Raw genomic sequence first — 13,866 nt, forward strand, 5'->3', positions numbered from 1 at the left:
AGTCAACAAATGAGGGTACCTGGGGACATGCAGGGCCTGGGTTTACCTCCACATCACCCGCGGAACAGAGAAGGAGTAGTATGAGGGTGCGGCTAAAGGCTATCAAAACTGGTCGCCTAGAGCGTTGGGGGCAGAGGATAAGAGGAGCAGGTTTCTGGGCATGGTAGAATATATTCAGGGCATAATGCGCAGACAGGGGTATGGTGGGGTGCGGGTACAGCGGAGGTAAGCCCAGGCACTGGGTGATGATGAGAGAGGTTGTATCTCTGGACATGCTGGTTGTAATGGGTGAGGTCACCGCATGTGTGGGGGTGGGACAAAGGAGGTAACAGGGGTATGCAGAGTGGATCTAGGGGCTCCATTGTGAACTAAAACAATGATAACTAACCTGAACAACAGTATACAAGGCATATTGACATTTGGGAGAGACATACAGCGAGGCATACAGTAATCACAGGTGTTGAATTGGGAAAGCTAGCTAAAAACAGTAGGCGAGGCTAATCAGCTAGCACAACAAACAGCAGGTAAAATGGCGTTGACTAGGCAACTGGGCCGACAGATAAAACAAACAAGCAGAATGGAGTACCGTGATTAATGGACAGTCCAGCGTGCGTCAGCTATGTAGCCAAGAGATCAGTGTCCAGGGGGCAGCGATGGATGGGCAGGGAAGCTGGGCTGGCGAGTGTTATCCAGGTTTTTTTTTATTTATTTATTTTTTTTTTGATTATTTTTTTTTTATAACTAACAATGACTAAATAGCTTGTAGCTAGTTAGCTGTTTAGCGTCTGGAGGTTCTTGAGTGTGTCATAAAAATAAAATTAAAATTAAAAGTGATAGCGATTCCGTATCACAGTGGGTGAGGCAGGTTTCCGGAAGGTATAAACAAAATAAAAATCAAAGAGAGATAGAAAGTAAATGGGTTCAGAGTGTTTGGGATGCAGTGAGTCAGATGGTTAGCAGGCCTGTGCTAACAAGCTAACAGTTCGTAGGCCCGGGCTAGACAAGCTAGCCGTTAGCAGGCCGAATTAGCAAGCAGGGAGATAGCGAGGCCTAGAGAGCTAACCTTTGGGGGACGTCGCGATGGGGTGAGTCTGTTTATTCCTCTTCTTGCGGTGATATCGACAGACCGGTCGTGGGCCCGGGTAATTGTAGCCCAGGAGTATGCTACAGGAGCTCTAGTACGCTGGGTGAGCTGGAGACACAGCGTTTCAGAAAGCTTGCGGGCCTTGGCCAGCAGATGGATCTTTGGCGATGTCGCAACGGAAAAGCCTGTTGAAACCACCTCGGACGATTATGTCGGCGGACCAGTCGTGATGGATCGGCGGGGCTCCGTGTCGGCAGTAAAGGGTCCAGGCCAATTGGAAAAAGAGGTATTGTTGGGCCTCTTCGGCTAGTCGGGAGATGGGCTTAGCTCAAGGCTAACTGTAGCTTGTTTTGGGACAGAGACGTTAGCCAGGAGTAGCCACTCGGATTGCAGCTAGCTAGTTGCGATGATCCGGTGTAAAGGTTCAGAGCTTGCGGTAGGAATCCGGAGATGTGGTAGAGAAAGAGCAGTCTGATATGCTCTGGGTTGATGTCGCGCTGGTGTCCTAGTTAGCTTAGAAGACCGCTAGCAATGGCTAACTGAGTACGAGCTAGTAGCTAGTTAGCTGGCTAGCTTCTGATGGTGGTTCCGGTTCTAAAGTAAAGTATAGTATAGTATGGTGATTACATAGGTGCACCTTGTGCCGGGACAATAAAAAGGCCTATCTAAAATGTGCAATTTTGTCACAACACAAACCACATATGTCTCCAGTTGAAGGAGCATGCAATTGGCATGTGGCTGATGAAACGGAGGCACAACTGAAGAATTTATGCACTTTCACTTTCAGAAACCGTCTCAGGGAAGCTCATCACCGTGCTTGTCATCCTCATCAGGGTCTTAGCCTGACTGCAGATTAATCCCAGTGTCAATTGTATTGAGGATGGCGTAGTGTGGGCGAGTGTATAGCGTCATGTGGGTCATGAGCGGTTTGCTGATGTCAACATTGTGAACAGAGCGCCCCATGGTGCTGGTGGGTTTATGGTATGGGCAGGCATAAGCTACGGACAATGAACACAATTGCATTTTATCGAAGGCAATTTGAATGCACAGAGATACCGTGACTAAATTGTGAGGCCCATTGTCATGCCATTCATTTAAAAAACGCCATCACCTCATGTTTCAGCATGATAATGCACAGCCCCATGTCTCAAGGATCTGGACACAATTCCTGGAAGATGAAGATGTTCCAGTTCTTCCATAGCCTGCATCAGCCATTGAGCATGTTTGGGATGCTCTGGATCGACGTGTTCCAGTTCCCGTGTCACACCCTGATCTGTTTCACATGTCTTTGTGACTGTCCCCATCCAGGTGTCGCCCATCTTCACCATTATCCCCTGTGTATTTATACCTGTGTTCTCTGTTTGTCTGTTGCCAGTTCATCTTATTTGTCAAGTCAACCAGCGTTTCTTTGTCTCGGCTCCAGCTTTTCCCAGTCTCTCCTTTTCTCGCCCTCCTGGTTTTGACCCTTGCCTGTCCTGACTCTGACCCCGACTGCCTGACCACTCTGCCTGTCCCTGACCCTCAGCCTGCCTGCCGTCCTGTACCATTGCCCCACCTCTGGTTTACTGACACCTGCCTGCCTTGACCTGTCTATTGCCTGCCCCTGTTGGATTATTAAGCCATAGTTAATTCGACATGGTCTGCATCTGTGTCTTACCTTCATATCTGATATCCCGCCAAAAATCCAGCAACTTCGCACAGCCTTTGAAAAGGAGTGGATCAACAATCCACAGTCCACAGGCCACAGTCAACAGGCCACAGTCCACAGGCAACAGGCCACAGTCCACAGGCCACAGTCCACAGGCCACAGTCCACAGGCCACAGTCCACAGGCCACAGTCCACAGGCCACAGTCAACAGGCCACAGTCAACAGGCCACAGTCCACAGGCCACAGTCCACAGTCCACAGGCCACAGTCAACAGGCCACAGTCCACAGGCCACAGTCCAGGCAGGCCACAGTCCAAGGCAGGCCACAGTCAACAGGCCACAGTCAACAGCCTGATCCACTCTATGGGAAGGAGATGTGTCGCGCTGCAAAAGGTGCATATCTGTATTCCAAGTCATGTGAAGAAATCCATAGATTATAGCCTATTTAATTTATTTCTGTAAAGGTTTTCTTCTGGTGAAAGAGAGGCGGACCAAAATGCAGCGTGGTGGTTATTCATGTTTTTAATAACAATAATAAAAATAAAAGTGAAAACCTAAACAGTCCTATTTTTAAATTTTTATATAAAAAATAATTTATTATCTTCAATACCATTCATTCTTTACAACTCATAATTTACATACATACTCAAATAATGGTATTTTAATTAAACTAATTAAACTAATTAAACTAAACATAAACCCCAAACAAAACCTCAGGGGAGCATCTTCCCTCCCCGTCACCCTACAAAATACCTTTCTCTATCTCCCCCCGTCCCTAATCTATCCTCTTACAAATCTAAATGACCCCAGCCCTAAACCCCCTTCCACCTCTCCCAGAGCAGCATGCTGCCCCCACTTCCTCTCCTCCCTCTTCATCCTCCCCCTCAAATCTCCTTCCACCCTCCTCACTATCCCTTCCACCCCCAATCTCTTCCTGTCTTCACCATGTTCTGCCTTGCTTCCCACAGCCCCCGTTTAAAGAGACTCATGAGAAGCCAGAGCAGAAACCTGTCCCTATCTGTCCCTCTCGCTCTCCCTACACCCCTCTCTAACCTGGCCCACGTCAATACAAAATCCCCTTTACCAAACCTAACAACACCCGTGCCCTAGCCCATACTACTCCGGCAAAGGCACAGTCCCAAAAGACACGGCGCACAGTCTCCTCCCTGCCACAGGAGGATCTTGGACAGGTGGGGGATTGCACCAAACTATACCGGTACAAGACGGAACGTACCGGCAAGCACTTATGGAGGCTCAACCAATTCAGGTCCTTGAGCCTGTTGTCCAGACCCCGCACCTGCACTCCCTCCCAGACCACTTCCGAGATGCCCACTACAGGCGCCGGACTCCCTGCCTTTCTGACCTCCTCGTACAGGTGCCTGTGATCTAAACCTACTCGGGCAACTTCAACCTCAGGGTGCGCACGCAGCCACTTGGCCACATGACCAAAGTGCCACGGCAGTTGTTCCGCCCGAGGACCCGTGTTAGACCACACCATTATGCTTCTCGCCTGATACGAGAAGAACACCCGCAGGAGGTAACCGGACGGGTGTATCACTGTCTGAGCAAGCTCCGTTAACAAGAAAGAAACAAAAATTGTGTCCAGCTTGAGGGGGAAATGTGGTACCCCCTACCTCCCTCCCCAATGGGACAGATCATGCGTGCCCTGGCGACCCACTCGCACCTGCCACTCCACATAAACTGAAACACAAGCCTCACTAGAGGCCTCCTCAGACATGCCGGCAATGGGTAGATGTACGCCAAATACAAAAGAGACGGCAACACATCCACCTTTAGGACCAGGACTTTGCCCATAAAAGACAAATACCTAGCTTTCCACATTGCTAGCTTCCTCTGTACCACTGCGATACGCATGTTCCAGTTTAGCGTCGCTGAGCCGGAGGTCTCAAAATGGACCCGAGAATCCTCAGGGCCCCCTCACAGAGAGATAACCCCCAGGCACATCCGTTCTACCGCGCAATCTTCCGAAAAACTTGACGGAAGACTTTGCATGGTTCAGAACTGCTCCCGACGCTCGGGTGAAATCCCCAAAGATGGCAAGGGACCTTGTCACGCACGAGTCCTTGCACAACAGCAAGGAAGTGTCATCGGCGTACTGCTTCATCTTAACACGCAGCCCACCACTTCCAGGGATCAGCAAGCATTCCACCCCGGTGTCTGCCCTAATGGCAGCCCCCAGAGGCTCCATGTACAGAACGAAGAGGAGAGCCGAGAGTGGGCACCCTGCCTGACCCCAGACGAGAGGTCAAAAACGTCACCCAAGTGACTATTTACACTAACTCGGCACCCCGCTCCGACATATAATGTACGAATCCATCCTATAAACTTCTCCCCAAATCCTAATCGACCTAACACTCTGAATAAAAGGATCTATTCACGCGATCAAAGGCTTTTGCCTGATCTAGCGCTGCTACCATTAAAGGCAGTCCTCTATCTTCAACCCAAGCGATGGAGTCCCTGATTAACTGTAGGTTCCATCTAATAGAGCGGCCCTCAACCCCGCACGTCTGATCCTCATGAACGACGTAGGGAAGGGCTGTGCGCAACAGGTCTGCTAAAACCTTTGCAAGTAGCTTGTAATCTACACACAGCATGGTCAACGGCCGCCAGTTGCCAAGGTCTGTTACTTCCCCTTCTTATATAAAAGTGACAGCACACCAACAGCCATTGATCCCCCAGGACCCCCGTCTCAAGGATGGCCTTCAAGACTTCGAGGACCACTGGTCCAAGTATACCCCAAAACTTGAGATAAAACTCCGCCGGCAGCCCATCCATCCCAGGCACCTTCCCTTTTCCCATCCTCCTAAGAGCGCTCTCAACCTCTTCTAGTGAGGTCTGGGCCTCCATCACTTCTCTAATGTCCTCCGGCAACCGCCTGGACAAGTGTTCTAAAACACATTTCCCTGCTCTACATCTATTTCCCTTCCCTTTCACCCTGACCATATCCTCTGGTTCTCTAACTATACTACAATTTTCTTCCCTAACACCATGCATTACCTTCCTACTCTGTCTGGCCCTAACCAACTTAAAGAACATAGCAGAACAAGTCTCATTATGTTCTAGAAAGCCACTATGCGCACGCTCCAGGAAAGCTCGAGCCTTCTGCTCCTGCAGCTCCCCGAGTTGCGCCTTTAGGGTTGCGGATCTCTCCCAGTCAATCGACCCGCCGAGGTTGCCTGCCTCGTACTCGAGTTCAATTAACCTTTGGATACGATCCACCTCCCTCCTCTCCTCCCTTTTTTTCCTCTTGCAATACCCTATTATAAAAGCCCTAATCCTCACCTTAACTAATTCCCACCACTCTAACACCCCCTCGCACATGGACCGGAGGCCCTCAAGCCTCCAAAAGAAACCATAAAACCCGTCAACAAAAGCCTGCTCCTCCAGCACATCCCGATCTAGCTTCCAGTACCCCCTACCAAAGAGGCAGACTGGCGACCCCACCTGCAGGAGCACCCCGTCGTGATCCGAAAAGAAAACAGGCAACAGCCGCCCAGACAACTTACCCAAAGACCTGGGTACAAAAATATAACCCCCTGAAGTTGCGCCATGTAGGACCGTCCATTTTCGGAGTAGTGTGCAGACCACCATCTACCAGACCATGGCAAGCCATTAGCCTGGCAATGGCGCCTGCACTGCTATCCCCCCCTCTTCCTAAATCTGTATTAAAATCCCCCCTATCACTAATTTCTTATTTGTGACACACAGGGCCATCTCCCTCCTGTCTGCCACCACCTGTGTCCCATACACCACCACTAATCTAAATTTACAATCCCTTATCGTGACATCCACCCCTATAACCCTCCCCTGCATTACCACAAAAGAATCCTCCACTTTTACCTCCCTGTGCCCACACAAAATCCCTACCCCCGATGAGTGCACCCCCCCAACACCCCAAACCGACTCCCCCTTGTCCTACTCCCTCTTAAACCTACTAACATCCCCTCCATCCCTCAGGTGAACCTCCTGTAAAAAACAAAAATCAAACCCCACACCCTCCAAATAACTAAAAACTGCCCTCCTCTTAACAAAATCCCTTAAACCCCTTACATTTAAACTAACTAAAGTAAAATTAGACCCCATGAAAAAAATAAAAACATGTAACACACTCAAATTATAAACCCAGACAGAAAAAAAACAAAAACAGGAGACTCACCCGATGCTCCCCTGCTCCATATCTACCGGTGAGAACACCATCTGTACTCCTGACATCCCCCCCTCTTCCTCCATCTCACCATCCCAGGATGCAGGAATAGTGTTTGGCTCCGGGGTGCCCTGCACCCTGGGTCTACCCCCACAATCCTCCCCCTCCCCAGTGTTGTAGCTGGTTTGGAAAAAAATTGGGGCGGCTGAGTCCCCAAACAAAAAACTCCTCACCTCCTCCTGTACCCAGTCCTGAGTCTTGTTAGGTGTGTCCCCACCCAACAGAAGTTGAGGGCCTGGGGAAACCAGCAGCAACCCACAGGTTTCTCCCACCCCCATCACTCTCTTGGCCATCCCCTCCCTCTCACTGTCGGCCAATCGCACCCTCCTCTTCATTCTCTTCTTTGGCGATGGCGGCAGTGGAGAGATACCACCACCCCCCCTTCCCCTCCTCTTCTTCCCCCATCCCCCGCCCCTGCTCCCCCCCCCCAGCCGCAGACGCATATGACCTCTGACGGGCCGGGCACCCCCGCCACAGGTGTGCTGACGAGCCACACCCATGGCACGTCTTAGGCTTGTCACAATCCCTCGCCTCGTGATCCTCAGATGCACAAAATCTGCATTTTCTTGTACTGCACGAGGCGAATATGTGACCGTAGGCCATACAGCGCCTGCAAAATGGGGGCTGACGTGCATAAAACAACGTCCCCCTGTCAGCCCCTAGGGAGAACATAGCAGGAGGATGGAGGTAGTAGCCACCATGTCCCTTTGGGTCCTCTCTGAGGAGGGCCTGGAAGCCTCTCCTCCCATTCCAAAACCCAAGGGATTCTTTGAGGTGCCTTGCTGAGGAGACGTTATCCATGTATCTCCCCAGAAAAGCCCTCACCTCTTCGTCCTTAACGTAAGGGTTGTAAATGTTGACAGTTTACAACCCTAAAGTTATTCTTCGCCAGGCTTGTTATTTCGTAGTGGCACATCGGCCTCTCACCTCCCACTGCTCTTGCCCGTCTCAGGATTTCATCGTGTTTTTCCTCTGTATATAGCGCCACGTCGTATGCTCCCTCCAACAAGTTGCCTTGGAAACAAAACACGTCCTTCACCGTCAGCTTTAGAATCCCCATCAATATTATACTTCCAAAAGATTCCCGTCCTAAAGGCTCCAACTCCTTTTCCTTCCAAGCAAACCGAATCGTGTTGGCCAGCCCAATCCCAGGGACCGACCGTGTTGATGGATTCAGCACCATCTCCGCAAGGAGAATGGCGCTCGTTCTCTTCTCTTCCAAAACAAGTAAAAAGAAAAAACAAAGTGATCGAGCCTATCTGGTGAAACTACACATAGACAGGAACAATCACCCACAAAACACTCAAAGAATATGGCTGCCTAAATATGGTTCCCAATCAGAGACAACGATAAACACCTGCCTCTGATTGAGAACCACTCCAGACAGCCATAGACTTACCTAGAAAACCCCACTAAGCCACAATCCCAAAACGCACGGGAAAAAAACCAAGACAAAACACACCACATACAAAACCCATGTCACACCCTGGCCTGACCAAATACATAAAGAAAACACAAAATACTAAGACCAGGGCGTGACAATTTCAGTTGACTGATGTCCTTATATGAACTGTAACTCAATAAAGTCTGAATTTGTTGCATGTTGCGTTTATATTTTTGTTCAGTATATTTCTATGGCTGGTTGCAACTGTCTGTTTGCCTTTTGCAGATTTCAAAATACAATCCTGGGAAAAATGTAGTTTGGAAAGCAAATGTCTGCTGCTGAAAAGAGATGACTAACCTGTATGTAGAAACAATATAAAAAAAAAAAAAATCTAAACTCCTAATTTCTAGCTAACAGCAGCACTGTTTTTCAAAGTCGCTCATCTTGAGATGGACTATTGCCACAGCAAGCACAATGGCCATCACTGTGGGTAGCCTATGGCTTCATCTGCATCATTATGTGAGTCAGTGTGCATTATTTTTTTTAAACAAAGCCCCGAGGCCTATGTTTTCTTAATCCGGCCCTGTTTTCACGGGTTGAACTAGAACCAATAATTACAAAAACACAAGAATCATATAATGATTTAATATTTCCTTTCGACAAAAAAACTAAACTAAAATTAAAATCAAATAAACGAGGAACGACCCTTTACTATTTTATTATCTTGTCCTGCAATAAAACATATGAATTGACCAAAAAATCCACAGACCTCTGTGTCCTCATATGTAGTTAAGGCCATGGTTCTATACGCTATAGTCTATGCTACACAATTTCACACAGTCGACTCTGTCCAATACAACTTTAACTCATTACCTTGACTCGTTCTCTGTTCAATCTAACGTGACCCTGCTGTAAATCAAGCAGACAGACGATCAACATCAATCAGCTGCTAGGGATGTTAGATCTAATATGATATGGTCCACGGCACAATGGACTTCATTGGGTTAACGAAGGAGACAACTAAATATTCTGGACGTTTCTCGCAAACAATATTTTCCCTGCACTTTGGCTGTTGCATCGAGTGCTGTAGCACTTAGAAGAATCTAAAATATATTTAGACACGGCCATGAATGCAATAAATGTAGTGTTTTATGTCACATGATTTTGAACAAATTTGTCAAGACACCAACCATGAAAAAGGGTTAAACAGAGTTGGTTAAATTAACTTGTGAATTTTATTGAATGTTTCTTATATCAATTACTAGTTATCAACAGCTGTATCTGTGAGTTGTCCACCACAGGAAATCATCACTGGTACTCTAGTTTATAGAAAGACCCTTAGGCGATGTCAGAGGTGTTACTGTGTTTCCAGGTATTATACCTATCGCTAGTGCGGACATTGCCATTCGATACACAGAGTCACATTAGCAGAAATCTCATGAATCTGCTTGACAAGTATGAATATTGGAATGTGTGTTGTAATACACATGCTTTCATTTAATGATGTTCAATGTGTCATTATTCCTATATAGTCAACACTTTCTCCTTCTGAACTTCTAACATGGGTAGTATGGGAGTGGCTTTGTGATAATGACCACAAGAACAGCCACTCAGCGATTTGACGCAGTTACATCTCTGACATTGGCTTTACACGGGGCTAAGAGTTTTAATACAAATCCAATGAACCCCACATCTCAGTTGGCACTACTCAGTAAATGCAAATGTTCCTACAACGTTGGAAAGCTTAATGTACAAATGGAGACAAAATGTTGTTTTCGCTGCTCTGGCCCCCAATGGTGGAACAAACTCCCTCACGACGCCAGGACAGCGGAGTCAATCACCACCTTCCGGAGACACCTGAAACCCCACCTCTTTAAGGAATACCTAGGATAGGATAAGTAATCCTTCTCACCCCCCTTTAAGATTTAGATGCACTATTGTAAAGTGTCTGTTCCACTGGATGTCATAAGGTGTATGCACCAATTTGTAAGTCGCTCTGGATAAGAGCGTCTGCTAAATGACTTAAATGTAAAATGTAATGTAAATGTTTCCAGATAACGTTAGCAGGACAACATTCCATGACTGACTTATGTTGGAACCCCCTGCCATCTATCCATCCTATTTTTCCTTCAGGAATGTTTGCTCATTTGGGAGTACATCTTCTCCTTTGACAATATCGTCTAGAATCTCAGACTCTTTCTTCATTTTCTTCAACTCTGCGATCCGATCCTCAAAGCCTGGCTTGCGTTCCTGCTCCTCTGTGTGAATGATTATCTCAATGTACTCCGCAGTGGAGAGAGAGCTTGGCTTCAGAGCAACATCATTAAGTCTCTTGAGACAGTCAGAAGACTGCTTGATCAAATTCTTCAGCGTGTCCTGGATCATGTGAAACTCATCCTCAAGCTTATCCAGCATCTCCTTGGTTTCCATAGACTTGTCCCACGCCTTCATGAAGTTGTCCTTCAGTTCTTGAATAGTCTTTTTCTCAGTCTTTGTTTCATATGTCAATAAGACTTGTTCCCTGTCGTGGTCAGTGGAAGTGCATTTTCCTGGACATATGGTGCAGTTACCATCATCATCCATCACAGCACAACTGTTGATGTCATCCTCCATTGGAAGGAAACAGCAGGTGTGACATGTGAAATTGCATATCTGGCAGTTTGTTGCAAAGTCCTGGGCTAATCTGCTTCTCTTCACCTGCAGCACATTTATCTCAGTCTCAAAATGTTGGTTCTGTTTCATGTTCTCATCCTCGTTCTCCAGACACTGTTTGAAGCTTTTGATCTCACTTAGCTTTGACAGACCTGCTGTGATATGAGGGGTCAGGCGTGTCATGGTCTTCTCCAGAAGCTCACGTTCTTCCAGAACTTTCTTTGTCATGGTCAGATCTTTACTCTCAATGCTTTCCAGTGCTTGGAAAAATTTCTTCATCTCCTTGAAAGTTGACCTCCATTGCTCTGGACACTGGGCCTTATGATCATCATCAGAATCATCCTCTTCAGAGCTGCTCGCCGTCTCCTTTAAGAACAGAAATGAATTGTTGAACTTGAAATGGGTTGGTAGCCCCTTCTTGTCTTTCTTACAGGGCAGATTTGCAGCTTTGATGGCCTCTAGTACCGGTATCTGCTTCCCATCAACAAATGTCACAAGCATCAGGATGTTTTCAGCAACATCCTTTCCAAGGATGGACAGGATGGAATCAAAGATGTATCTCTGGGAAGGACTGAGACGAACAAGTGGTGCCTGCACTACAAAGCAGACTGCATCAATGTGATTAATCCCTAAAGGGTTACACAAGAAATCCTTCACTTTAAGGATGATCAATTTATCTTGAGCCATTCCTCTGGTGTCTCCGAACCCTGGTGTGTCAATGACGGTCAGAGAATAAGGAATCTGAAAGCCTGGCTGGTTGTAGACCTCGTATGATGTCACAACCACAGTCTGGCTCTCAGCCTGGGACCTGTTGGTCACCTCATGGATGAGCTTAAAGCGGTAACAATCTTCCCACTTTACCCCGAGGATGTAGTTTATCATGACATTGACCAGAGTAGTTTTTCCTGAACCTGTGGCCCCCAGAAGCAATATCACCTTGTTATTCCCTTGCTCAACTTTCTTCCCAAATGTGTGCTGTTCAAAACTGTCCCTTACACCCAACTTCTGTTCCAGATTCAGCCAGTGGATTGAGGGGTTGCCCTTTTCCACCTTCTGGGAATTTTTTAGAAATTCCTCACTTTTTGCTCCGGGTGATTTGCTTGTCGTCGGTTGGGGATCAGAGACCCTAAGGGTAGTCAGCACAGTCTCAGGACTGGGTAGACTATTCCCTGCTTCGCCACAGTTAGCAGAGACTCTGATGCTGTATGCAGTGTCAGCCTCTAGTCCTTCCAGTGTACCCTCTCTAGTGGCGGCTTTGATGGTGTGCCACATCTGAATGTCTATAGCCTTTACACTTTTTCTATATTCTACAACATAACCAATGACTTCAACATCATCTCCCGCCATGGTAGGAATGTCCCAGTTCACTCTGATACTTCCTGATTCTATCCTCTTCTCTGCGAGTGGTCCAGGGGGCTACATGGGCGGGTCCTGACGTATTCTGTCCAGTCACTGGAGAGGCTCACACCAGGTCTACACACTGCCTTGCAGCTAAAGCGGTACTTTTTGTATGGGTGCAAACGACTGATGGTGACCTGGTTAGTTGTAGGATCAGATTTGACCTCGGTCCACTCAGAGTCAGCCTGCTCAGCCTGGTACGACTCCACAGAGGTAACACCAAGGTTGGGAGGGTTGACTTGCAAGTGGACACAGTCATGCTCCAGACTCTTGATGGTGGGAACACCTGGCTTTGATGGCAGCTCAAACTGTTGATTCAAAAGTGTCCCTCTTTCATAGACATGGATGGAGGATGCGGTGAGGAGTTTGTTTGGAATTGATGCAATGCAGAATGCAAGATTTTCTCTGCTTTCATTTGACTCTTTGAAGTCTAGGAACAGATTTATGGTTTGTCTGGTTAGGGTCATTACCTCCCCCGAGCGAAACCACTTTTCTGCTGCAGTCTTCCCGGCTGCGTTGGGGTTGTAAGGTATCAGTTTTTTTAATTTTTAATTTTTATTTTTTTTATTTCACCTTTATTTAACCAGGTAGGCTAGTTGAGAACAAGTTCTCATTTGCAACTGCGACCTGGCCAAGATAAAGCATAGCAGTGTGAACAGACAACACAGAGTTACACATGGAGTAAACAATTAGCAAGTCAATAACACAGTAGAAAAAAATGGGCAGTCTATATACAATGTGTGCAAAAGGCATGAGGAGGTAGGCGAATAATACCATTTTTGCAGATTAACACTGGAGTGATAAATGATCAGATGGGCATGTACAGGTAGAGATATTGGTGTGCAAAAGAGCAGAAAAGTAAATAAATAAAAACAGTATAACACAGTATGGGAATGAGGTAGGTGAAAATGGGTGAGCTATTTACCTATAGACTATGTACAGCTGCAGCGATCGGTTAGCTGCTCGGATAGCTGATGTTTGAAGTTGGTGAGGGAGATAAAAGTCTCCAACTTCAGCGATTTTTGCAATTTGTTCCAGTCACAGGCAGCAGAGTACTGGAACGAAAGGCGGCCAAATGAGGTGTTGGCTTTAGGGATGATCAGTGAGATACACCTGCTGGAGCGCGTGCTACGGATGGGTGTTGCCATCGTGACCAGTGAACTGAGATAAGGCGGAGCTTTACCTAGCATGGACTTGTAGATGACCTGGAGCCAGTGGGTCTGGCGACGAATATGTAGTGAGGGCCAGCCGACTAGAGCATACAAGTCGCAGTGGTGGGTGGTATAAGGTGCTTTAGTGACAAAACGGATGGCACTGTGATAGACTGCATCCAGTTTGCTGAGTAGAGTGTTGGAAGCCATTTTGTAGATGACATCGCCGAAGTCGAGGATCGGTAGGATAGTCAGTTTTACTAGGGTAAGCTTGGCAGCGTGAGTGAAGGAGGCTTTGTTGCGGAATAGAAAGCCGACTCTTGAT

General features: G+C 47.3%; 1 protein-coding gene across 1 annotated transcript; it reads right to left on the reverse strand.

Annotated features, from left to right (window-relative positions):
* Window positions 1-9,537: 9,537 nt before the first annotated feature.
* Window positions 9,538-12,928, reverse strand: LOC118390628 (uncharacterized). The gene has a single exon (XM_035781353.2). It carries the CDS (start codon window positions 12,337-12,339, stop codon window positions 10,459-10,461), a length of 1,881 nt encoding a protein of 626 aa, XP_035637246.2. The 5' UTR covers window positions 12,340-12,928; the 3' UTR covers window positions 9,538-10,458.
* Between the last annotated feature and the right edge of the window lie 938 nt (window positions 12,929-13,866).

This window comes from Oncorhynchus keta, chromosome 11, assembly GCF_023373465.1.
Source record: "Oncorhynchus keta strain PuntledgeMale-10-30-2019 chromosome 11, Oket_V2, whole genome shotgun sequence".
Taxonomy (NCBI): Eukaryota; Metazoa; Chordata; class Actinopteri; order Salmoniformes; family Salmonidae; genus Oncorhynchus; species Oncorhynchus keta.

Excerpts from the sequence above, each read along its gene's own strand:
- LOC118390628 (XM_035781353.2), bottom strand. The coding sequence starts at position 12,339 with ATGGCGGGAGATGATGTTGAAGTCATTGGTTATGTTGTAGAATATAGA.